The following is a 26,793-nucleotide window of genomic DNA, read 5'->3' as shown; positions in this document are numbered from 1 at the left end:
ATATATAGGTGGTACATGACCCCAGTCAAGCTTGCAAAAATATATCACCTGTCTGATAACAAATGTTGGAAATGTAAAGAGGCTGAAGGGACATTCTTTCACCTCTGGTGGACCTGTCCGAGGGTGAAGGCCTTCTGGGAAATGATCTATAACGAGCTAAAAAAGGTATTTAAGTATACCTTCACCAAGAAACCAGAGGCCTTTCTCTTGGGCATTGTCGGCCAGAAGGTGTTAAAGAAGGACAGAACGTTTTTTATGTATGCAACAACAGCAGCAAGAATACTCATCGCAAAGCACTGGAAGACACAAGATTTGCCCACACTGGAAGAGTGGCAGACGCAACTGATGGACTATATGGAATTGGCCGAAATGACTGGCCGAATCCGAGACTTGGGAGAAGAGACAACGGAGGAGGATTGGAAAAAAATTAAGGACTATCTACAAAAATATTATAAGTTATATGAATCTTAAGAATTTGCATGATTTGGAAAATCTAGCTTCAGCAATCAGGATTTAAAGATATAGGAACCTAAGTTATAAGTATGAAAGGGTTAAAGTTTAAAGTAATATTATATTTAATTCAAGGTATAAGTAAATTGATAATAAGTATTTAAAATCCAAAATATAATATTTGAAAAGTACAAAAGAATGCATGAAACAAGGTAATAATTTGCTGATATCTTTATTGTAAAGAATGCAGGGTGAGGGAGATGTGGGGAAGTCCGGTTGGTTATGGAAAAAAGTTTTGGAATGTTGGAGTTCTTTTTTTTTCTTTCTTTTTTCTGTTTTCTGTACCTGGAAAATGTAATAAAAAATATTTTTTTAAAAAAAAAACAAATACCAAGGCGTTTGAGAACCAAGGTACCACTGTACTAGCATTTAAAGCCCAAGTACCTAAAAGAGCATCTTCCCCAGTACCAACCATCTTGGACTCTACGACTGTCAGGTGAGGTCTTGTTGGTGGTGCTACCACCAGAGGCTACCCAGTTGGCGCTTACTTGTTACAGGGCCTTTTCAGTAGTGGCTCCCCAGTTGTCAAATGACCTCATAGTGAGGTGCACCCATCTCCACCCTTTACCAAACGTCAGTAGGAATTTGGAAACATTTCTGTTTGGTGGATGAAGAATATTGTTCCTGGCAACCCCATCCCTGGTGGATGTTTTTAACTGTAATTGCTTTTATAATGTTTTATCTGTTTGAGAATGTTTTCGCTTTGCTTTTGTTTTTCCTTTTAAATTGTGTATCTGTTTGCCACCTTGAGCTCCTTGGAAGGGCAGGGTATAAATTCAGTAAACAAAATAAATAATCGTGTCAACAAGGAGAAGGCTGTGTTCAGGAAGGTTTCTGGTTTTATATTCAGAATCAAAAGAATAACCAAGTTTTAATTGGTCAGTTAGTACCTCATCTTATTGGCCACCATTATAGGTCAGTAAGAGCACAGAATCTCACCCAAATGGTTGTTGGTTATGTGGAGAGGCCTGCCTGGTGTAAATAAAAGCCCAGGGTCACTACTGGTCAGAGTCATGTAACAGAATGGCTAAGGACTTGGAAATAATCTCTAGGGATATTTGTGGAAACCTGAAAGCAGCCAGGAGCAGCAACAGAGTTTATCATCCAAAGGGAAGCTGAAGATCTACCCCATAAACTTTTGCTAAGAAGAGAGCAAGGCTCTGAGGCAGCCTTCAAGAAAGGGCTGTTACTAAGTGATGGCCGATCACTGTGGATGTGAGGAAACAGTTGTTGTTGGACCAGGCTGAAAACTGTGGGTGCAATCCTGAGAAGCCAGAAGGACTCCGCTCTGGAAATGAAGACTGCACATAAAAGTCATTGGCATGTAAAGGTAAAGGGACCCCTGACCATTAGGTCCAGTCGTGACCGACTCTGGGGTTGCGGAGCTCATCTCGCTTTATTGTATGCCGAGGGAGCCGGCGTACAGCTTCCGGGTCATGTGGCCAGCATGACTAAGCTGTTTCTGGAAAACCAGAGCAGTGCACGAAAACGCTGTTTACCTTCCCGCCAGAGTGGTACCTATTTACCTACTTGCACTTTGACGTGCTTTCGAACTGCTAGGTTGGCAGGAGCAGGGACCGAGCAACGAGAGCTCCCCTGTCACGGGGATTCGAACTGCCGACCTTCCGATCGGCAAGTCCTAGGCTCTGTGGTTTAACCCACAGCGCCACCCGCGTCCTTATTGGCATGTAAGGAGTGTTAATTGGAGAAGGAAAGTCATTGGGGAACTGGCTAGGACATGGTTGGGGACAGAAACTGTAGCCTCACATAGCCACCGTCTAAAAAGGAACGGTAAGCTTATGCAGTACTGTTTTAACCAGTGTTTCCCAAACTTGGGTCTCCAGCTGTTTTGGGACGACAACTCCCAACATCTATAGCTAGCAGGACCAGTGGTCAGGTCTGGTGGCCATTGTAGTTCAAAAACAGCTAGAGACTCAAGTTTGGGAAAGCCTGCACCGTAACTGAGTAAAGCTAAAATGAACATTACAGCATATTAAGAATAAGCTTCAATAAATTTATAGATGCCTTGCTTTTAACTTTAAACCTAGTACTCTGTTTTGTTCCACAGCCTCCATACCTACTGAAAGTGTTATGTACTGAGTTGAATAGGATCCAAAATGCAGCAATCTGATTGGTCCTAGAACAATAGGATTCAGAATGCAGCAGTCTGATTGGTCCTAGAACAACAGGATCCAGAATGCAGCAGTCTGATTGGTCCGCAGGAGCCACCCAATCCAACTCCAGATGGCAGTGAATCCGCAACCTGATTGGCCTACAGAAGAATCCCAGAATTAGCCAATCACGTGGGGCCCGTTGTGTAAATAATGTATATAAAGCAGACATTTCGGGGGAACTTCCATTCCTCACTACTATGAGCTGAATAAAGAGCATGAAATCCACACTCGACTCTGAGTATATTTCAGAAAAGTTAGTTGATACAGGAAAGGATGAAGGTTTTGTTACACGGTGGCAATGGAGAGAAAGTGAGAGGGGGCATGCCATAGTGAAAACGTTGTGGTTTTTTTAACAGCTCAGCAGAAAAAAATCAATAAATACCAATCTTTACAGCATATTGGTAACTGATGGGGAAAACACATCTAGGTCCTCAAGGCCAAGGCAGTGGGTTCACAGGTTTCAGACCAGATTCTATTTGTGTTCTGTATCTTTTAAAACTTGTAATATATACAGTGGTGCCTCGCAAGACGAAATTAATTCGTTCCGCAAGTCTCTTCGTCTTGCGAGTTTTTCGTCTTGCGATGCACGGTTTCCCATAGGAATGCACTGAAAATCAATTAATGCGTTCCTAGGGAAACCACCTTCAGACCAGGTCCGGGGACAGTCTGTCCCCGGACCTCTTCTGAAGGCTGGGGGGGATAAGGGCTTTTCTTCCCACCCCCAGCATTTTAAAAAACCCCGGGACAGCGGAGGACTTCTCCGCTGTCCGGGTAATCTTAAAATGCTGGCGGGCGGCATTTTAAAATCGCCCCGGGACAGCGGAGGACTTCTCCGCTGTCCGGGGCGATTTAAAAGCTCCTGGGAAGGCAGGCAGGGGGGACAAAGACTTTTGCCCCCCGCCAGCCTTCAGAAGGTGTTCCCGCCCCTCCGCCCCGCTTCGGAGCACCGTTCCGAAGCGGGGCAAGGTGTTCCCACCCCCCCGCCCCGCTTCGGAGCACCGTTCCGAAGCGGGGCGGTGGGGGAAGGTGTTCCCACCCCCCGCCCCGCTTCGGAGCACCGTTCCGAAGCTGGGCGGTGGGGGAAGGTGTTCCCACCCCCCCGCCCCGCTTCGGAGCACCGTTCCGAAGCGGGGCGGTGGGGGAAGGTGTTCCCGTCCCTCCGCCCCGCTTCGGAGCAGCGTTCCGAAGCGGGGCGGTGGGGGAAGGTGTTCCCGCCCCCCTGCCCCGCTTCGGAGCAGCGTTCCGAAGCGGGGCGGTGGGGGAAGGTGTTCCCGCCCCCCCCCGCCCCGCTTCGGAGCAGCGTTCCGAAGCGGGGCGGTGGGGGAAGGTGTTCCCGCCCCCCCGCCCCGCTTTGGAGCACTGTTCCGAAGCGGGGCGGTGGGGGAAGGTGTTCCCGCCCCCCCGCCCCGCTTCGGAGCACCGGGAGAAGTGATCTCCCCGCAGCCCCTTGCTTCAAAAGAGGTCCGGGCTGCCCCCGGACCTCTTTTGAAGCAAGGGGCTGCGGGGAGATCGCTTCTCCCTGCAGCCCCTTGCTTCAAAAGAGGTCCGGGGGCAGCGCGAAGCGCTTCCCGCTGTCTCCGGACCTCTTTTGAAGCAAGGGGCGATGGGGAGAAGCGATCTCCCCGCAGCCCCTTGCTTCAAAAGAGGTCCGGGGGCAGCGGGAAGCGCTTCCCGCTGTCCCCGGACCTGGGGCTGCGGGGAGAAGATCGCTTCTCCCCGCCGCCCCTTGCTTCAAAAGAGAAGACCCGCTGTCCCCGGGGCAAGCTTCGTTTTGTGAAGCAAGCCCATAGGGAAATTCGTCTTGCGAGGCAACTCGAAAACGAAAAAAACCTTTCGTTTTGCGAGTTTTTCGTCTCGCGAGGCGTTCGTCTTGCGGGGTACCACTGTATTGGAGGTTTTTATTATAAGGGAGCCTATATTTTTTTTAAAAAATCAGCATAATTCAAAACAGATTTTTTTTCTTTTTTAAAAAAGAACACTAGGAGTCAGATCAAATTAATTTGGCCCACGAGCTACCACTTGACTACCTGTGCTCTGTTTACCTGGCCAACACAATATATCTATGTGCAATAGCAGTGGCTTCACAACTGCATCATGTTTGCGAGCTCAAATCCTCCGCCGTAACCCTGCAAAGTTATTTGCATTTAATATTAATAGGACTTCATAACACATAATGCACTGTGTGCATTTTATCCAGTCACTTCTAATGCTCTGTTCTATTGATCAATATTTTTGTTTCCATTTTACCCTGACATTGTAAAGGCAAATACACAGAAGTGCAGCGCCAGTGCTTCATTTTGACATTGTAATATTCTTTCTGTACACTTGCATTTTCATTATCTGGAGACCATTGGAATGACAAGGCGTCCCCTTACAGGAACTGACAAAACTGCCTTAACTCAAAGCTGTAATGAAAAGGAATGACGGCGGGAGAAGGCTAGCAATTTATCAGCCAAAACAACCAATTCAGAACACAGATTTCTCCCCCAAAAAAGTATGCTATTCACTTGCACTTCCATTCTCCCCATCCCTGCAGAAGAAAGTAATTAAAATTTCACTCAGAGCCCAGACAAGCCCTGCTCAGGGAGAACGGCTGGCTGTGCCATAAAGAGGTGCCATAGCTCAGTGGTAAATACATAAGAAAGAACAGCCTGGCTTGATCAGATCAAGGGCACATCTAGTATTGCTTCCTGGGGGAGAGGGCAGTATCCGCAGGATGCTTTGGGAAAATCAAGAAGTAGAATATGAAAAAAAAGCTCTTCCTCCCCTCCTGTTTCTATAGGAAGTAGCATCCAGGCCTACGCGGTACCATTTTTCTAGAAAAAGAGGTGTCGGAACTCACCACTAATGCCTCCCTTCTCCTCTTATCATGGCAATGGTGCCCACCTGAGAGGTGCCGGAACTGAGTTTTGGTGAGTTCTGGCTAGGGGGGAAAAGCCCTGACTCTGAACATGGAGGATAAACTTAATTGTTGTGCATAATTACCGTCAAAAAATCCCTCCCCCTTTAAAAGGAAGTAGTTCACTGAGACGTGTGGAATGCAGTTTTTCAATGTTAGCACTGAAAGAATCAGCTGATGGGCTCCTATAGATTACAAGGTAAATACTGTCAGGAGTTCGGCCTGCACTTGAGTAGGACCCTGGCAGAGACACATGCCCGACTGGCATGTTCTCTCTCTCCTGGTCTTTTGTTCGGGAGCTTAAAAAGCTTTCTTCTGCCTGAACATCACAGCAACCGATGCCAATGGACATCGGCACACTTAGGGATCCGCAGAGTCTTCACAGATCATGCATGACAGACCTCAGCAACTCAGCATTTTGGCTAATCTACTTTATTTACATATAAACACACAACATGGCTCCCTCTCTCTCTAGCATCAGACAGCAAAGAGAAAGAACAAAGGACAATAGTCCCACTTCACAGAACACAGTAACACAAACACCCTGTCTCTGTCACTTCCCACTCTGTGGAGTCAAAACATATACCGTCATGTGAAAGACAAAAATCCCATGACTGCAATCGTGGAGCAGGAATTCTAACAGATACAACCAACCTGATAGCACAGATCAGATTGTTCCTCTAAATTTGCCTCTACTATTTTCATTGAAGTCTTCAAATAACTACGATGGCACCTTGCCAGGGGTGAGTTGTCATTCAAAGCCTGGAGCTGTCCATTAGAAAGCTTCTCGGCAGTTGTGGACTGCTGTGCCAGCTGAGGCATATTCCTGGGCTGGAAGGTTAGTTTTGTTAGGGGGAAAACTGACAAAAACAGATATTGAAACCTTGGGATGTACCTCTTACGAACTTGAGTCATGAAGAGGAGAAGGCATGTCATTTGTTCCCCTCTTAAATTGATTCTTCACCATTGGAGGGGAGGAAAATCAATGGCTCTGTCTTTATGCAGCTTGATTTTGATATTATCCCCACAGAAACCAATGCTGAGCATCTTTAACTTCTAGACAGTAACAGAAAATCCTACAGTTGTTGAAACTTTTACACGTCGAAAGCCAAATAAGAGGCTTTTGTTCCAGGGACAGTGTTTCAGATTTCAATGAGCTGGGAGATCAGCCAAGTCTAAAGGGGCTACTAGTGGATGTTCAAGATTAATTTACGACGAAGAAGAAGAAGAAGAAGAAGAAGAAGAAGAAGAAGAAGAAGAAGAAGAATAAGAATTTATTATTTATACCCCACCCATCTGGCTGGGTTTCCCCAGCCACTCTGGGCGGCTTCCAACAAAGATTAAAATTACATTAAAACACCAGTCATTAAAAACTTCCCTAAACAGGGCTGCCTTCAGATGTCTTCTAAACATCAGATAGTTGTTTATTTCCTTGACATCTGATGGGAGGGCGTTCTACAGGGCGGGTGCCGCCACCAAGAAGGCCCTCTGCCTGGTTCCTCATAACTTGGCTTCTCTCAGGAAGGGAACCACCAGAAGGCCCTTGACGCTGTATCGAAGAAGAAGAAGAAGAAGAAGAAGAAGAAGAAGAAGAAGAAGAAGAAGAAGAAGAAGAAGAGGAGGAGGAGGAGGATTGTTATTTATGAACATTTGGCCATGGTGATTTTGAATAATGATAATACAGTGGTACCTTGGGTTACATACACTTCAGGTTACATACGCTTCAGGTTACAGACTCCGCTAACCCAGAAATATTTGCTTCAGGATGAGAACAGAAATCGTGCTCCAGTGGTGCAGCGGCAGCAGGAGGCCCCATTAGCTAAAGTGGTCTTCAGGTTAAGAGCAGTTTCAGGTTAAGAACAGACCTCCAGAACGAATTAAGTTCTTAACCACTGTAGTCATATCAGCACATATCAATGAGTTACAGTTGTGAGAGTTATCCTCTTCACCAGCCTTTTTAGGCAAAGGGATCTATGCATTTGGGATACATATGGAGCACACAAGTCTATAGTTGTCTCTTACAATAGTCACAAGACCAAACTAGATGATGTGTTCATTGTGGGAATTCAATTAATAAACACATTTTTTATATAAATAGTAGCTGTGGGGGGGCCTGTGTATAATCAGGATCCCGACAGGGGTGAGAAGGGCAATTTTACCCTTTTCTCTTTTGTGCCCCCCCCCCCACAAATTGCACTTCATTCATCAGCCGGGAAGCCTCAGTTGGAGCCAGGAGTAAGCAGCAACTTCTGAGGGAGATTTGGGGCAACTTTTCACATTATAATTTCAATCCAAAGAACTACTAGTTCTGCTAATGCAATAGGGATTTACCAGCCCCTCAAGAACTGCCTCCCCCAACTTGTTCAAAGTCTCCCCCATCTAAATTTATATTTTGAATATACACTGAAATTTTAAATCCATACCTAGGATGAATACAGTAATTTGCATATGGTTACTGTCAGGGAACTGCCATCGCAGTCAGGAGTAGAGGAAGGGCTCCCGAGCGATGCTGGAGAAGGTCCCAGCAGGAAAAGAGGGGACTCAGTGACTGGGGAAGGAAATCACCAGGGAGAAAGGCGGGCAGAGGCGGGCTTCGGAGGGATGGCTCCAGGACTCTTCGCCAGAGACCAGCGGGGAGAGCATTGGTCCTCCACTGCCCACACCCACCCTGCGCAGAAGACTTCCGCGCAGGGAGGCTAGGCGGAGACTATCCGTCAAGGAACCTTTATGTTGGAAGAAGTTCAGGAAACACCCACTGACGGATTCTGCCAGTGACTGAGACAGACGCGGAATCAGGACTGTCCAGCCAGGGAAAGGTTTATCCAGGCAACCTCACCGAGAGTGGCGGCAACTTACGCACGAGCAACCCCCAATTCCCATTACAGTTACACTTTCATAGTTCCTCCACTCATAAACCGTAGTTTTCTTCTGAGCATAAACGTGGTGGGTCTTGTGCTGAAACAGCTCTCATATATCAAAGAAAACATAATATCCCATAAAGCCGCTCCATTTTGAAGCCTGCAGGCACAGCAACTCCTCAGTTTGGTTGTTAATCAAGGCTCCAGGAACACTTGCCTCTCCACTCCATGTACCATCAACCCACCCAATGTACTCTGGAAGGATGAAGACAGCCATCTTCAAATATCTCAAGGGCTGTCACATGGAAGAGGGAACAAGCTTGTTTTCTCCTGCTCTCGAGGGTAGGACTCGAACCAATAATAATAATAATTTATTATTTATACCCCACCCATCTGGCTGGGTTTCCCCAGCCACTCTGGGCAGCTCCCAACAGAATATTAAAAACACGATAAAACATCAAACATTTCCCTAAACAGGGCTGCCTTCAGATGTCTTGTAAAAGTCAGATAGTTGTTTATTTCCTTGATGTCTGATGGAGGGGTGTTCCACAGAGCGGGCGCCACTGCCGAGAAGGCCTGGTTCCCTGTAACTTCACTTCTCACAGGGAGGGAACCGCCAGAAGACCCTCGGAGCTAGACTTCAGTGTCCAGGCTGATCAATGGGGGTGGAGACGCTCCTTCAGTTATACTGGGCCAAGGCCGTTTAGGCAAACGCGGCCCTCCAGATGTTTTCAGACTATAACTCCCATCACCCCTAGCTAACAGGACCAGTGATCAGGGATGATGGGAGTTGTAGTCCCCAAAACATCTGGAGGACCGAGTTTGCCTATGCCTGGTTTAGGGCTTTAAAGGTTAGCACCAACACTGTGAATTGTGCTTGGAAACATACTGGTTTCAGTTAGAAGAAAGGAGATTTCGACTTTCCGAAACTTTCCGACAGTATGAGCTGTTTGGCAGTGGAAGAGTCTCCCTCGGAAGGTTGCGGACTCTACTTCCTTGGAGGTTTTTAAGCAGAGGTTGGATGGCCATTTCTCATGGATGCTTGAGTTGAGATTCAGGATTGAGTTGAAGGGGGTTAGACTGGATGACCCTTGGGGTCCCTTCTAACTCTACAATTCAATGATTCTATGACCAAGTATTATTTGTTTCTTTGATAAGCTCAAGACCAGCATATGGTTCCGACCCATGCATGGTGACATACTAATTAATCACCTTTTTATCCAGCTCAGGTACATGGTACCCCATTTTATCCTCACAGCAAGCCTTTGAGGTAAGTTAGGGTGAAGAGATAGTAACTAGCCCATATTTTTTCCGGAACCAGAAAATATGGTTCCGGAACTGGAATATTAATAGATAATGTGTAAAACGTGCAGGGGTAAGCAAGGAAATAATAAAAGAATCAATTGAATAATTATTAAACTACAACACAAGATGGAAGAAGTTTAAAAAAATGGCGATCACACATGGGTGAAGGGGAGTGGGGGGTATAGGGGAATTTATAAAAATGTCTAATATTTCTCATTGTGTTGCATTCATATATAGCAAAGGGAAGTCTCTAGCAATTAGGTATATTTTAATCTAGTCAGCTATGTAATAGGCTTATGTTACAAAACGAATATGGATTTTGAATTTGATGTTTGTAATTCTTTTTCGGTTTTGGAATAAAGTTTTTTTAAAAAAAAGAAAAGAGAGATAGTAACTAGCCCAAGGCCACCCAGTTAACTTCATGTTTGAAGTGGGGATTCCCCAGTCCTTGTTTAAACACCATGTCACATCAATTCTTGTGTTTCTTCTTTGGACCTCTTTGTGAATGGAACAGACACAGCTCTCAGGTGGGGCAGAATCAGCAGAAACTTCATTTTTTTGAATGACAGACATTGGGCGCGTTTCCCTGCTCATCCATGACAGGCCAGCACAGATCACTTTATAAAATCTTGTTGCAAGAACTGGAGTTGAAATGAAATCAACCATAGCGTTTTTTTCAAAGTGGGTAGATTTGACATGGTGTGACTATACAATCAACGGGGTATATGTGGAGAGTGTATTAACGTATGGTCTGTGTGTGTGGTTTGGGAGCTGCACGGTCAGGGAAAAAACAATGCTGTCCAGGGTTGTAAAGACTGCAGAGAGAATAATTGGCTGCACTCTTCCCACCTTGGATCAAATCTATGCTTCCAGGTGCCATAAGAAAGCTGCAGAGATAGCGCAGGATAGTGCGCACCCCGGAAATGATCTCTTTCAGCTTCTGACTTCTGGAAGAAGGTACAGGGTTATAAAGACTAGGACTAGCCGCCTGAGAAACAGTTTCTACACAAATGTGATTTTGGTTTTAAACGCATTGTAAGGAGTTTGTATGGGAGTATATTGTATTTAAAAATGGGGTATCGCAGTTTTTAGGGGGCTAACCAGGTTGGGATAGCAGGCTTGTTGGTTTTTGAATGTCTTATGTAGATTTTTCAATTTTGTTGTTCTGTATGGGACAATGACAATAAAGATTATCGTATCGTATTGTATATTTTTGCACACGTGCATCCCAAACTATCATTTTTTATATTTAAAGAACTAGCTATTTTCAGATGAACAAAACAAAATAGACAAACCCAAGCACTGTGCAGACTTTTTGAAAAAAAGCAGCACAATTATTTTGTAACAGAATTGTCAACCAACCTGTATTTTACTTGTCTAACTAGTAAAACTATATTGTGTTAGGTAAGCATTTCTGGGATCTAAGAGCCAATGGACTCCAAATTTTGCCCTGGCTTTACTCCCGAACTTCCAAATTCTTTCAGATTCTGCCCCAACCCAATAGGGCTTTTCCTGTCCTGGCTTTCACTCCTCAATCTTCCTAAGATGACAATATTTCTGAAATTAATCGTTCTCAGCTCTATTTTCCTCTGTCAGGTCATATATCAATTAGCATAGCCTACAATTTTAGCATTATGAACACCAGATTGGGGGGGGGGGGGAAGCAATTTCCGTTAAATTTTCTCATTTCATTCCACTCTAAGATGGCACAGAAGGACTAAAGCTACTTTCTTTCCTATCTGCTAAACATTTTCTCCTCTAATCACAATGCTTTTGTCTGACGTACATTAGCCTCTAGAATCACTAGTCATTGCTAAATGCAAATAGGCACACAGGAAAATTATATTAAGTTTGCACAATTGATCTTTCATCATCCTTAAATTGTACCTTTTAAAATCTCCAGTAAAGTCAGCCTGAAATACTCCCAGCGCTGAGTGTCATCGAGTGCCGCAGGGTCACTTTGGGAAAACCCATTCTCGGTGATGTAAATTATAGGGTGATTATATGTATCCTAGAACAAGGGAGCAGAAGTTTTATTCAGAACAGATGTTAAGAAAAGCCCATAAAATCAGGTGCATTACCCTCTATCTACTTTAAGCTACAACCCAAAACTAGTTTTCATCAAATTGCACTGACCCTATTAACTTAATTTTCCACAAGCTGACCTTTTATGACTAACAATGGAAAAGCAAAACTGTGCAAATACCCATGAAGACAGAGAAATTACTTATTTTAATGAGAATACTAAAATATCTTTTTCCGCATTAGCATCTGCTATATTGTCACTGCTTTTTAACCCCTCAGTCCTGGCAAGCGATAGCAAATCCCACTGGCAGAAATGATCGGAAGGCGCCGCACACCCCATCCACCTACTGAATCGAAAAGGCTGTTCCTGTGATGCAGCAATTCAAAGCGAGAACAGTCCACATCCTTGCATATTGCATTGTACAGGAGCACATAAACAGAACTTGAATAAATTGTATGTGGGATGTAATCCACTGGGAGCAGTCAAATACAACATTCCTTGTTTTGCTAGAGTGGTCATGCAGGGGGTGTTGGTCCAGCCAGTCGAACTTCCTGTTACACCTGGCTGGAGCAACCTTCCTTTTTGCATGTGACTAGTAGGTGGGCGTGACCTTTCCAGACCGGGTAAAAGGCCTAGTCACACAGCCACCTCCCTCTCTCTTCAATCTTCTTTTTCATCCTGTTAACTTCCTGATTCACCTGGAACCCCAGGTTATCTTCCATATCGGGTAAGCCTGTTTGTATATGTTTGCAACTTTAAGCCTAAAGCCTGCCTTCAGGGATCACACTTTGTTCTGTCTGATTGTGAGTAAAACTACCTTTTGTTACTTATGAATAAGACTGTTGTGTCTTTATTCTTTTAGGAGGAATCAAAGGGGTCTTTACCAGGAATAACAGAACATATTTCAATCTGGGCAAGCCCAGGTGAATACCAAAATATGGCTAATACATGGACCAGTTCTAAGGAATGAGATATTGAAAGTTTTTGTTGTCCACTTTGCATTGCCTATCTCTGGTCCAGAAGCATTCTGAGCACCTCGACAGTATCGAATGCTTTTTGAGAGGGTGCAGCAGCAGAAGTGTGGGTGCTGTAGAAATGTTCATTGTGGTTTGCCCAGGTGTACAATCTCTGATTGAAAACCGAGCTTAAAAAGACGTTTGTATTATTTCACAGCAGAAGCTAGCTGTGTTATAACACTAACTACCATAACTGGAACCCTCTGCATCACAAGCCCAGCTGCTACAGCAGTTTTTCCATTATTTTTTAACTTGATCATGGGTTGTTGTTGTTGTTTTATGGCAAATATACATTTAAATGAAAAAAGTTTTAAAAAATAGTGCTTAATAATAAATAAATACATTTATAATTTGTATAGTGCTTTCAAGTGTTCACAGTGTGCTCATTCTCTGGCTTGAATCCTTACAACAAAGCAGTAACAGCAGTGACAGCAGTCACGAAATTAAAAGACGCCTGCTTCTTGGGAGAAAAGCAATGACAAACCTAGACAGCATCTTAAAAAGCAGAGACACCACCTTGCCAACAAAGGTCTGTATAGTTAAAGCTATGGTTTTCCCAGTAGTGATGTATGGAAGTGAGAGCTGGACCATAAAGAAGGCTGATTGCCAAAGAATTGTTTTTGAATCATGGTGCTGGAGGAGACTCTTGAGAGTCCCATGGACTGCAAGAAGATCAAACCTCTCCATTTTGAAGGAAATCAGCCCTGAGTGCTCACTGGAAGAACAGATCCTGAAGCTGAGGCTCCAATACTTTGGTCACCTCATGACAAGAGAAGACTCCCTGGAAAAGACCCTGATGTTGGGAAAGATGGAGGGCACAAGGAGAAGGGGACGACAGAGGACGAGCTGATTGGACAGTGTTCTCGAAGCTACTAACATGAGTTTGACCAAACTGCGGGAGGCAGTGGAAGACAGGAGTGTCTGGCGTGCTCTGGTCCATGGGGTCATGAAGAGTCGGACACAACTAAATGACTAAACAACAACAACAACAACAAGGTATCATTTTTTTCAGGCTGAGAGAAAGTGCTGTGAGTGCATGCCAGAGATGAGCGCTGAGCTGAAGACTTGTCCAGATTTGTAACTCAGTCTCTTAACCCCTTTGCTGCATCAGCTCAGAATTCCTAAAGAATGAGTGCAAGGCAAAGGAAGTGAATCAGTGTTGCAAGTTCTGGTGAGTGTGTTGTCAAATGCATTGCAAAAGCAGGGGTAAATATGCTCATCTCTTGGGGACGGGGAGGCGGCAGAAATGGCACGCCAAAGGCAGTTTTTAATGTTTGTCTGTATGCAACCCAAGGAACTAATAGAATGTCAAGGTATAGATTTCTGCTATCTCTAAGTGGAAAGCAAACAGAAGAACTACCTCAAAGATTTATATGCCTCTGTGTGGGAATAAGGGATTTCGAATAAAGTGACTTTGCTTCCACTGTCTTAGGAGATGAACACTGTCTTGTGGAAATAGTCATCGAAAGAGGTGTCCTAGAATGCTGTCCTATATTGCCTTCTGATGACAAAATGAAATTCTGCACACAGAAAGGGTTCCAGAATATGAAGTCAGTTTAGAGGGGGGGGGCAAGTCTGATCCCATCTTCTTTGAACTGTATTTAAGGCAGGCTGCTGCAACTAGTTTTTAGTGGGGTTGCCTTTATTATGCATTCCTGTTTCAGCCTCCTGGTTTTGATTTAGCTCTGCACTTGTTTTGTATTAAGTCCCAATTATTTTATTATGATATAGAACTTATCCTATTGACTTGCGGATTTCATCTTAATTGAATTTATTGATGTGCTATGTAATGAATTGTTTCCAAATGTTATTTTGATCATCTTAATGTTTATTATGAACTGCTTTGCACACCATTAAAACTTAAAGCGGGAGGCAGGCAACAGCCAGACGGAACTTGAATATTGTCAAGATTAATATCTGTGATGCGTGATTAAAAGGTTGGTTTGGGGACCGTATTAACTTTTGCAGATAATGTCCACATGGTCCTTAATGGTTGATCTTTGAAAGCTGGGGTTTGGCAATTTGAGCCAGGTTGCCAGGTGTTTCTGACTGCCAGTTCTCTTTCTTTGTCCTAAATTACCGTATTTTTCGCTCTATAAGACGCACCAGACCACAAGACGCACTTAGTTTTTGGAGGAGGAAAACAAGAAAAAAAATATTCTGAATCTCAGAAGCCAGAACAAGAGGGATCGCTGCGCAGTGAAAGCAGCAATCCCTCTTGCTGTTCTGGCTTCTGTGATAGCTGTACAGCCTGCATTCGCTCCATAAGACGCACACACATTTCCCCTTACTTTTTAGGAGGGAAAAAGTGAGTCTTATAGAGCAAAAAATACGGTAGGTTGCTTGTGTTGAGATTCCTCCTCCGTGTTTGCAGTCATGAGATTGTTGACTATCACAAGACAGTGTATGTTTTCATTCCACAGTGTGGGAAGTGACAGAGACAGGATGTTTTCTACTACTGTGTTCCAGAATGTAGGACTATAGTCCTTTGTTTCTTTCTCTTTGCTTGTCTGGTGAGAAAGAGGACAGAGCTAAGTCAGAATGCTCTGAGGGTATTATATGTAAATAGAATAGATTAGCCAAAATGCTGTGCTACTGAGTTCTGTTACGCAAACTGCGAATACTCTGCAGGGTCCTAAGTGTGCTGATGCTTCTTGGTACCAGTCGCTGTGATGTTCAGGTTGCAGAAAGCTTTTGAAGCTCCCGACCGACCAGGAGGGAGAGAACATGCCAGTCGGGCATGTGTCTCTACCAGGGCCCTACACGAGAGTAGGACGATCCTAACAGCTTGGAGGACAAGGAAGAGAGGGCTTTTGCATGGAAAAGGGCTTGTGAGTTTGGTTCTGGTATGGACCACAAATTCTAGGGGAAAGTATGTGCTCAGAAGCACCCTATTCAACCACGTTGAGTCTCTGTTGCATCTAACTCTGGTTGGTGGACCTCAGAACTTATGACTGCTTAAACTCTGAAGTCTGCCCACATTCATATAGAGTTGTGTTTTCAAGTATCATCATATCATATCATATGCCTATAAATGCAAGATCAGTGATAGCCAATGTAATGTTCTTCAGATGTTGTGAAGTAAAACCTACATCATGCCTGGCCATTGGACATGCTAGCTGGGAATGATGGGAGTTGTAGTCTGAATCATTATGGGGAAACTTGCCCTGACTCGGTTACTTCGTGGGAGGTATCTTTGTCACAGAGTGAGTTGTATCCAACTAAGTTATACTTGGAGTAGGTCTATTGAATTAATGGACCATAGTTATACCCATCAATTTCAATGGATCAGCTCCAAAGAGGACTAATGTTGGATATGACCCTGTACCCTGACAGATGCAATGCTAGCTCTTCCCTGATGCCAGATGGAAAGCAGTCCTCATAATGGGGGTCTGCTACACAATGCACTGACAGTGACACAGGGTTGTTACCTGGATTTGCAGTGAAACAAAAAGTGTGCTTTTGTTTCAACCTCTACACTAAAACCCCTTTGAGCATGAGACATCCGCCACAGTTGGTTCATCAAGGAAATGGATAAACAGATAAGGGTGGAGGCAGGGGGAATACCATACCTTAATGTATTTCAACAGGCGGCGTAAACCCCATGGAACAACAGCCAGCCAAGAACTGCCGGTTGCTACAGGCCAGGATGGCTCTGTTACTTGTTCCGCTTCCTTGTCCGCAGACATACTCGGTGGGCTATGCGTATTATCTCGGTGCTTAATTTTGCGGGAAGTGTAATAATTTAGAGAGAAAAAGTCGGCGGTGCCCTTGATCATCATCTTTTCTTCCTCAGTAAATTCCGGAAGCCTCGACGATGGAGAACCGTGCCTTTTACATACAGCAGAAATCTGGGATTTCATGATGGCTGGATAGTTGCCATTGAGGAAGATCGGGGTAGCGAACCAATCCAGGCAAAAAGCCACGTGCCTCTTAGCAGCTTCCTGGTCAGCAAAGGAATTCGGATCAAAGGGTTCTGCCCAATCTGAGTTGAGCGCTATAGACACAAGTCCGCCCTGTGTTTTCCGAAATAGCCTATCATAAGTGTGCCAGGCTGCAGCGTGAGCTTTGATCATGTTGTGAGCGGCCAGGTATGCACCGGTGCCAAGCTCCTTAATACCTGGGGCCATCGTACCTTCTTCGTAGCCGAGCTCAGCCATAACATACGGCTCATTAATGGTGATCCACAGCTTCACTCTGTCCCCAAAGGTTCTGAAGCAAAACTGGGCATAACTATCAAAGGCTTCCACCGTGGCCCCTGATCTCCAGCCTCCTTGATCTTCTAAACGCTGCGGTAGGTCGAAATGATACAGGGTGACCACAGGAGTCACGTCATTTGCTAGCAGACTATTGATCATTTTGTCATAATATTCAACTCCTATAGAAAATGGAAGCAAGGCAACAAGGTTTGCATTTGTACTTACAAAGTTCATTTTGATTTAGCTTATGTAAACAGAGAGATAAGAGAGGTAGAGACATAGTGGAAGACAGGAGTGCCTGGTGTGCTCTGGTCCATCAGGTCACGAAGAGTCGGACACGACTAAACGACTAAACAACAACAATTCAGTAAACACAATGAACTTGCAGGGTAAAGGTAAAGGTAAAGGTAAAGGGACCCCTGACCATTAGCTCCAGTTGTGGCCGACTCTGGGGTTGCGGCGCTCATCTTGCTTTATTGGCCGAGGGAGCCGGCGTACAGCTTCCGGGTCATGTGGCCAGCATGACTAAGCCGCTTCTGGCGAACCAGAGCAGTGCACGGAAATGCCATTTACCTTCCCGCTGGAAGGTATTTACCCATTTATCTACTTGCACTTTGACGTGCTTTCAAACTGCTAGGTTGGCAGGAGCAGGGACCGAGCAACAGGAGCTCACCCCGTCACAGGGATTCGAACCGCCGATCTTCTGATCAGCAAGTCCTAGGCTCTGTGGTTTAACCCACAGCGCCACCCGCGTCCCACTTGCAGGGTAGGCCAACATTATTATCTTCATATTATAGTGGGGCAGGCTGAAATTGAGAGGCAACAACTTGCCTAATGGTCCCAATGAGCTCATGGTTGAGGGAAGAAAACAACCTAAGTAGAGACCTGGTGGAACAAGCTATCCTGTTTCCCACAATGGCCAACCAGCCTATGGAAAACCAGTAAGCAAGACATGAGCAATAGCCCTCCCCTGCTGTTGTTCCACAGGAACTGGTGTTCAGAGGTAGCATATAGCCATCATGACTAGCTTTATCCTCTGTGAGTTTATCTAATCCCTTTTAAAGCCATCTACATTGGTGGTCATCAATACATCTTGCGGTATCAAAGTCTAACTTTGTGCAAAGGCAAGATCTACTTCCATTTGTCTGTTCAGAATATCCCATCATTTAGCTTCACTGAATGTCTGCTGGTCCTAGTATTATGAGACTGGAAGGCAAACTCCCTATCCACTTCTCCACATCATGCTCCATTTTACGCAGATCTAAGCATGTGTCCCACCCTTCTTTTTTCTAAATTAAAATTCCCAAAATTTGTAACCTTTCTTCATTAGAGATTTACTCCTGACAAAAATTCCAGATAACTTTGACTGTCTTTCCTCCTGCTGCATGTGCCTGCACCCACTAAATCTGCTGTGGAAAGTTGGGGAAACTTCCAGAACAGGAGCAGAGGGGGAGGAAGTCCTGTTGCACAAGAAGACTTGGTTCCACCTGTGCATATCCCACGAAATCTCTATCTTGGTTTTGCGGAATTTGTGAGAGGACCTCAGCAGCTATGGGGGAGTTGCGGTTATGAAGATGTTGGTAATGTTCTTTCCAGCACACTGCAATAGTTTCTTTATCTTTTAGAAGTATTGTACCGTCTGCTGAGCGTAGGGGGCATATGCCATGATTTATTGGCCCATAGATGGTCTTTATGGCTTTAAAGAAACTATGTGCATGATGATGATTCTTCAATATCAACTCTGTTGGACTGGTCATGTTGTGCGGATGCCTGATGATCGTCTTCCAAAGCAACTACTCTATTCCAAACTTAAAAATGGAAAGCGTAATGCTGGTGGTCAACAAAAGAGTTTTATAGACTGTCTCAAGGCAAATTTTAAAAAATGTAGTATAAACATCAACAATTGGGAAACGCTGGCCTGCGAGTGCTCCAATTGGAGAACAGCCTTTACCAAAGGCTTTGAAGACACTTGAACTCAGGAGACAAGTTAGAAACGTGCTAAGAGGAAGGCATGCTTGGCAAATTCACACTGTGATCAACTCCCACTTGGAAACCAATGTCCCCACTGTGGAAGGATGTGTGGATCCAGAACTGGCCTCCACAATCACTTACAGACTCACTGTTAAGACCGTGTTCATGGAAGACAATCTTACTCGGCTACAAGTGATCGCCAAAGAGAAGAGATTCCGTGAAATGCTATATTGAATTCCAGCCAGTAATTCTGGCATATTTTAAGGGTTGCTGTACTGATTGCTCTAAATAACCTATGTGGAATACATCAAACAAGCACAATAAATTACTTATTATTTTAAATAACAAAATCAGCTTGAAGTCAAAGGTACATTACACTCAGAAGATTATAAAAGGAGGGAAGCGCCTTTCTTTTTTTTAAAAAAATCATATTTATTAGAGTTTCCAAAAAATACAGAAAGAGAAAAGAAAAGAAAGAAAATACAATACACTTACTTTCATTGTCCTTACTTTCAAGACCTTACTTTCATTGTCAACCTTCTGGGACTCCCCCATCCCCCTCCCAGCTGTATTCCCCTTTCATTAATTTGGTTCTACAAGCTCTCACTCCCAATTTAAAAACTTAACTTGTTTAACCCAATATTCAATTTTAATTTAAACAATCCCTCATTATTAACAATAAGAAAAAAAGAAAAAAAAGATTTTTCCCCAAGGTCCGCCCCAGTTTCCTTCCACGAATTCCCTTTTTTAATAAACACGTCCAATCGAAATAAAATGATATACAAAAAGTTATATAAAGATATAAAAGATATAAGATATATATATATAAAAAAAATCAAAAGATAGTTACACAGCCTTTGGATTCCAGATCTCCCCCCCCCCTTTCCCCAGTTTGAATTCCCCATATCCCTCAGTCTATCTATTGTCAGCCTGGAAATCTCAAGTCCATAGCCAGATTTTTCCCCAGTTCCACCTTGCCGGTTTTTTTAAAAAAATTATTTATTTTAGATATTTAACTTCAAACATCCAGTCTAAAAGAGGCCCCAAACGGCTTTTAGTTTCCTTGGTCTTTGACGCTCCCCCCATTGTTCTTTCCATGTCGTGATCAGTTCTTTGTTCTTTTCTCTCACTTTCTTGTCCTGTTCCGCTGTCAAAACGTTCTAATTCAGAAATTTGGTGCCTCTACAGAGGTTATTGTTGTTCAGGAACAAAAACTTACGTCCAGTCCCTTCCTTTCTTCAATAGAGAATTCTATTGTCTCCTTTAATATAAAGACCTCTGTAGACGAAATACTGTTTCAGTTTTGCAGCCTTCCCAGGAGATAACAAGTCCTGTGCAATTCCAGGAGTATTTTTCCACTCACGACCATTCTTGTAATATCCCGAAACCCCTCTAGGGGGATTGTAGTAACTTTGTTTCCTCTGATCCAAGGTCAAATTGTTGTTCCTTATTTTCAACAGTTTATATCCAAATTGTAACAAATTATAACAAAATTAACCAGCAAAGTCCTCATGACAAAGTCCTCTTTATATTCTCCAACTTTGACAGCTACTTTGACAGCTGTCAAAGTCTCCGTCTCTCTCTCCACCAGGCTCTTCCCGTATCGCCCCGGTTCCCAGGGGGGGTTACATTTTCCTTCTCACCCTCCACTCTTCTCCTCCAGCACAGTTCTTGTAGTTTCCCATCGTGGAATTTGTAATTTTTATCCAAAATACGATTCTCTCTCGACCTTGGTTGCCCAGTCCTTGTTTTAGAATGTATACAATAGGGGGGGGACTGACTTCCTTTTTGGATCACCCCCGCTCGTACCGAATCCGAAAAAATTTCTTTTTTTCTCCTTTTAAACCCGGTTTCCAAATTACTCACGGGTTGTTGTTGATAGTCCGAATTTTCAATGGAAGAAGTCAGCGCTCTCCGTCAAATGGCATCCGGCTTCGCTCGGCAGGGAAAGCAGAGGACTCACAGCACCACGCCGCTCCCCGGCACCCGATCCGTAGCCTTTAAAAAGGCTACTTCACGAGTCGGGAGGGCGCTAACGGTGCCAGCCGAGTCACCCATGTCCACGGACTCCGTGTCCGTGGTTTTTAAGGGTCCCCGCGTCGCCGGTGCGGTAGGACCCAGCCCCTGCCGAGCAGACTCCCTCCGGAGCTCGGAGGGAGTCCGCCATTCGGCGATGGCGCCAACCCGGAAGTCCCGGGAAGCGCCTTTCAACAGGTATGGAGCCAAGGTATCGTGGCATCAATATTATGTATCTTACTTTAATAATACCATACACTATTAGTATTGCATTATTGTACCCTAACATATTAATGGGGGACATGGGTGGCGCTGTGGTCTAAACCACAGAGCCTTGGGCTTGCCAATCGAAAGGTCAGCAGTTCGAATCCCAGCGACAGGGTGAGCTCCCGTCACTGTGTCCCAGCTCCTGCCCGCCTAGCAGTTCAAAAGCACATCAAAGTGCAAACAGATAAATAGGTACCGCTCTGGCAGGAAAGTAAACGCCGTTTCCGTGCGCTGCTCTGATTCGCCAGAAGTAACTTAGTCATGCTGGCCACATGAACCGGAAAAACTGTCTGTGGACAAATGCCGGCTCCCTCGGCTAGTAAAGCGAGATGAGCACCGCAATCGCAGAGTCATTTGCAACTGGACTTAACTGTCAGGGGTCCTTTACCTTTACCTTTTACTGTATTAATAAGGTATGTACACATTTTATTGCATATCTGAAGCAGAATAAACAAAACAAACCCCCCTGTGGGGGTAGAAGTGCTAGTAGGTTGTTGACGATGAACAATTGTCACCATTTAAAGGTATCTTAAAATTTTCTCTGTGAGGCAGACACCTTCATCCTGTCCAAATGATTTGACAGCTTTGCCTATCCTATTTTTACTTTTAAATAAAATAACGTATTTTTAAAATCTCCCAAAGCTGGAAAACAAATGGGGTGGTTTTTTTAAGGCTTTCCCAGATGTGCCATGTTTTAGGTGTGAAATTGGCAGTGAATCAGTTCATGCGAATTTTTTTATTTTATTTTTTTAAAGGACACTGCTCTGAGGTTTCTAATTCTCTCCATGCTCTTTGGGAAAAAATGTTTATACAGAGGATGATGGCCTTTTCCATGCTCTGCAGTTACAATTGCTTCAACAGATCACTGCTCAGGAGAAGCGAGATCCTGCCTAATGAAAACCAACCGACTAGTGCCCTTTTGCTAAATTTAAAGTTCATAATATTAATCAGAAAAGCGTTTATAATAAGAACCAAGTAGGGAGGAATTTTTCTTTAAAATTACAGCTGAATTTGTAAGCGTGAGGATTCCGCTTAACAGCCGTCTCTCAAGTGTCTGTAAAACTTACCCTTCCGCTCCAACATCCAAATTACATAACCTATTCTGGACCTCAGAGCTGTTAACCAGCAAAGGCTTCCTATTCGAAAACAGCTGTCATTTAATGAGGGGTGGGGGCAGGGAGAAATATACAGGGGGGGGGGGAATGGGAAACTTCGCAATCTGTAAAGTGCTCTTCCCAGAGGGCAAATGCTTTCCATTTTCAGATTCTCAGGGTAAAAGACACACTCGGATAAAAGGGATTCCACTCTCAACAGTTGGCAAAATACTTCCAGCGGCAGCAAAATACAGAACAGTTGGTCCTGCGGAGTCCTGCAGAGGAAAGCGAGGTCAGGCTAGAGAGGAGGGGCTGAGGGAATGGTCTCTGTCTCAAGAGCTCCTGCTTCAATGGCACTGCTGGATCTCTCAAGCATTGCCCAGCAGAAGCAGAGAAGGGATGTTCACACTTCCCAATATGCAAAGGGCAATGGGCAGCTTCCAACTTGGCTTTGGCCCAAGCTTTTATTGAGATGTCAAGCAAAGCGGGCACAATTGACACATGGCATGGAAGCAAGATGGCGCCACTTGGTGCCCAGGTTGACCTTGCCGTCATGTAACTGATGTGTAACTGAGATGCACAAGGGTTGCTTTCTACCTGGCTTCTATGTGGCAGACACTAAAACCACAGCAATTCCTGGAAGCAAACTAATTCAGAATGAGCTTTGGTAGCCATGTAAATGAGCCTTTGGGCTGCCCATAATGCCACTTCGCTCAACAGAGCAAACCAGCTAGGATGGTCTTCCATTAGCTATTATTTTCCATTTTGTTTGAATGGGGTAACTACAGTGCATGGCTGTAGAACGAGGCAGGATATCAAGCCATGGCTTGTTCCTAAACCATAGTTTCATGGTTTGGATGAAACAGGAAACTATAGCTAATGGAAGACTTCGTGCTTTGTCTACCAGCTCACAAAATGAAAGAAGCAAAGACCTGTACTTGTATATATAACAACTTATGAAGCCAAGCTACCACCATCTGAACATAGCCAGTGTTTGTTCATTCTTTCAACCCTAGTAACTTTTATTGCCCTAAGACCCTATTCTTAATACGTAGTTCCATCCATTCTCTGTTGCTGCTTCCTATGCCTTCAACTACCTCACATACAGGTAAGTCAACCTTTCTTTCCCTTAAAAGCCCTTCTCAAAACTCACTTCTACTTTTGCTCCCCTTTCTGTACCTATTTGTCCCCTTGTTGCGTTTGCCTCCTAGGTGGGTCATAAGGAAAGGGTTAAAATGAGTGTGATGTGATTGGCCAGTGGAAACTGATAGGAGGAGTTAGAATGAGAGTGGGTGGTGTCTGAAAGTTAGTTGAGAGTTGGGAGATGGAGAAGGAAGAGGGAGGATAGGTCTGTGGGTTGGTCGAGTTGTGTGGTAAGAGAGTGAGAAGAATTGTTAGGTGGAGTCAGATAGATAGTTAGTTGGAATAATCAGTTTGAAGTTGTTAGGAATGAATAGGACAGTTAAGGAACTAAGATTAAGAAGCTGCCAAGAAAAATTACCTGAAACCATAAGCTTGTTCATGCCTATAAAATAAACTTGATTATTTGTTAATGCTAACAACTGACTGGACTCCATGTGTACCCATGAGAAACGGGTTGGTGGCAGCGAAGAAAGCAATCACAGTGGTGGCACAGGGTCAATAGACCGTCAAACGTCCGGGGACCCTGTGTGATCACCACACCCCTCAATGGGTTGGATCCAAATGTGCCCTTCTACATAGTGAGAAGGGCTGCTTTTCACTGGTATGAGAGCTAAAGACCACGAAGTTCTTCCTCTTGCGTAATAATAATAATAATAATAGTATCAATAAAACATCAACCATTTTAAGTAGGCATACAGGAATTGCTACAGGATTTACCTGCAAACTTTCCCACTTCTAGTTTCAGGAGTGTTTGTAGGGTGCCTTGTAGCTATTCTCATTCCACCCATGACTCTTAGGATATAACCCAAGAATCTCCCTTTCCACACTTGTCTTCTCCCTGCCCTGTCACAAATCGACTGTATTCTCCTTGAGGCAGAAGCCTCTCTTTTCCCATCCCTCTCCCTTTCTGCAAAGAACCTTTGCAAAGTGCCATACCCATTCAAAACAATTAAGAATAATTGATATGCAATCTTAAAAATAGCAGCACGCATACAAAGTAACATGGCCTAATACTTATCTCAAAAGATCGCAATTTCAGGAGTATTCCAGAATATTAATTAGGACAAGGTTTTCAAACCTTTTAATATATTTTTTTTTAAAATCAAGATCATCCCATAATTACTCTGAACAAAGTTGCAATTTCAAAACTGCACTGCAGAATAGCGCACTGGATTAATTATGCCAGACTGCAGCAATAACCTTGAATTAAAGCGGCACAACTTTCTATTTTAAAGGAACAATTGCCTTTCTGGTTGATGAAACCTGTCTTCCCATCAGGTAACAGACGTGACCAGGAAAGAGAGAAGCGATAATGAGTCAATCCAAGCTGTTTGATACATTTCAAATCTTCCTCCCACAGAGTATAGCTGCCACAAGCTACATCACCAGTCTGGTTCTTGAAAACCCGATCTCCTCCCTGATGGGTGAACGTGTCCCAAACGCTGGGGCCTTTTCCATCTGCATCCCAGCCTCCTGATTAAAAACAAAACAATCGTTACACTTTTGACATGGAAAAGACACAAGTTGAATGTAAAAATAATGCAATCACATACATTGGACAAGTGCCTTGTGAGCAAATCATATGATACTCTGTGCACATCTTCAATTTTAACTGTAGCTCCTTGAACTATAGAATTATTGGTATTATGCTATGTATTTATTCATAGTGCTGTTCGCTGCTTGGAGATCTATTTCACTTTAAAAAAAACAAAAAAACTTTCACATAAAAGTGATTACATGCCTGGCGTACAAGTCTACCTGTACCCAAATGTTTGTGAAGTTACCATGATCTTTCAAGAACCCTTTTGTTCCATTTCTGAAGTTGCCACCCTTAACTCGCCTATGTATTAGAGGTCCTAATCAACACGAACAGAGTATAATAAATATGTAAAACCTGCCATTCTATAGCAAAGAGGTTGATTGTTTTGTGACGTTTCAACTAATCTTGGGGATAAAGTTCAGAAAGGGTGTGTGTGAACTTCCCCAGCAGAGAATTTCCAAGCTGAGCACTAACCACAAAGGTCAGGTGTGACTTGAAAAGGGGGTCTGCACCAGCTTTCTTCGCCACCACAACCCACTCCTTGTCATGGAATTCACCTCAATATTGACCCAGAGTAAATTCCAATGTATAGTTAGCAGAGTAAAAACTAAAACACGTTGCAGGATTCCCCCCAAAATAGACCAAAGGCAATTGTATTTCATCCAGCAGAGCTTTACTGCCGCTGAAGACAAATAAGCATAATGGTCACAAATCCAATACATTCAGGATTGGCACCGTCCATAAGAAATCCAGTTGAAGCACACTTAAAAACGTAAAGGACCCCTGACAGTTAAGTCCAGTTGTAGACGACTCTGGGGTTGTGGCGCTCATCTCGCTTTACTGGCTGAGGGAGCTGGTGTTTGTCCGCAGACAGTTTTTCCAGGTCATGTGGCCAGCATGACTAAGCCACTTCTGGCGAAACCAGAGCAGCGCATGGAAATGCCGTTTACCTTCCCGCCAGGGCAGTACCTATTTATCTACTTGCACTTTGACTTGCTTTCGAACTGCTAGGTTGGCTGGAGCTGGGACCAAGCAACGGGAGCTCACCTCGTCACGGGGATTCGAACCGCCGACCTTCCGATCAGCAAGCCCAAGGTGGTTTAGACCACAGCGCCACCCACGTTATTGTAAACTTACAATAACTTATAACAGGACTAAACCTTAACACTAAGCATGCTTTGTACAGAACACCACACCAGGAGGAAAGAGAGAGAAAGAGAAAGTGAAACCCAGACTCCTTCTGGCCCTACTTTGATAGTCAGCATGACTTCTGCAGAAGAGATAAGAGAACTAGTTTAAACCAGATGTACTCAATTTCAACACAGACATCAAGAACCTTCTGCTTGTTTCTTTCACGCAGAGAAGCTTCCAGAACCCTCTTGGATTAAGCAGAATAGGAAAGATCTCTACATTGACCTGGCAATATATCGTGAATCATGATTGTCAGGGGTTCAGGAGCAGAGGCAAGGGCAAGGGAGGAAACAGAGAGCGAGGGGGAGGAGGCAGAAGAAAAGATGAGTGATGACGACGACCCGAGATCTCCGAGTCTTTCCAGTGAATCAGAAGATTCACAGAAAGGAGCACCAGTGGCCAGGGCAAGGGGGGAGCCTAGGGGGACACCCCAGGAAGATAGAGCCAGAGGGGACTCAGAGGAGAGCAGTTGGAAATCGGGACCAGCGTCACAGCCAGAGAGCAGGGAAGAGGAAGAGCGCCAGAGATCAAGCGCTGGCAGCTCGCAACAGGGGGGAGGGCACGAGTCAGGAGTGGCCACACCT

At 44.3% G+C, this 26,793-nt stretch overlaps 1 protein-coding gene across 7 annotated transcripts in view; it reads right to left on the bottom strand.

Annotated features, from left to right (window-relative positions):
- The window catches only part of LOC308594566 (cytosolic beta-glucosidase-like), a 120,864-nt gene that overhangs the window by 23,056 nt on the left and 71,015 nt on the right, over nt 1-26,793 (bottom strand). For 5 of the 7 annotated variants that reach the window (XR_014011496.1, XR_014011497.1, XR_014011498.1 and 2 more), the window contains exons 3-5: nt 24,679-24,951; nt 16,361-17,166; nt 11,634-11,757 (exon numbers count right to left, since the gene is read on the bottom strand). Coding sequence is in view for 4 of the 7 variants with exons in the window: in XM_081207791.1 (XP_081063917.1) it covers nt 11,634-11,757; nt 16,361-17,166; nt 24,679-24,951 (1,203 nt within the window). In the remaining 3 variants the exon portion in view is untranslated. The remainder of the gene's footprint in view (nt 1-11,633; nt 11,758-16,360; nt 17,167-24,678; nt 24,952-26,793) is intronic. The other 2 variants (XM_081207793.1, XM_081207794.1) reach the window with 2 other exon arrangements.

Source organism: Podarcis bocagei (assembly GCF_964188305.1).
Source record: "Podarcis bocagei genome assembly, chromosome: 9".
NCBI lineage: Eukaryota > Metazoa > Chordata > Lepidosauria > Squamata > Lacertidae > Podarcis > Podarcis bocagei.
The sequence above is the reverse complement of the archived record's forward strand: the minus strand, read 5'-3'. Positions and strand labels throughout refer to the sequence as shown.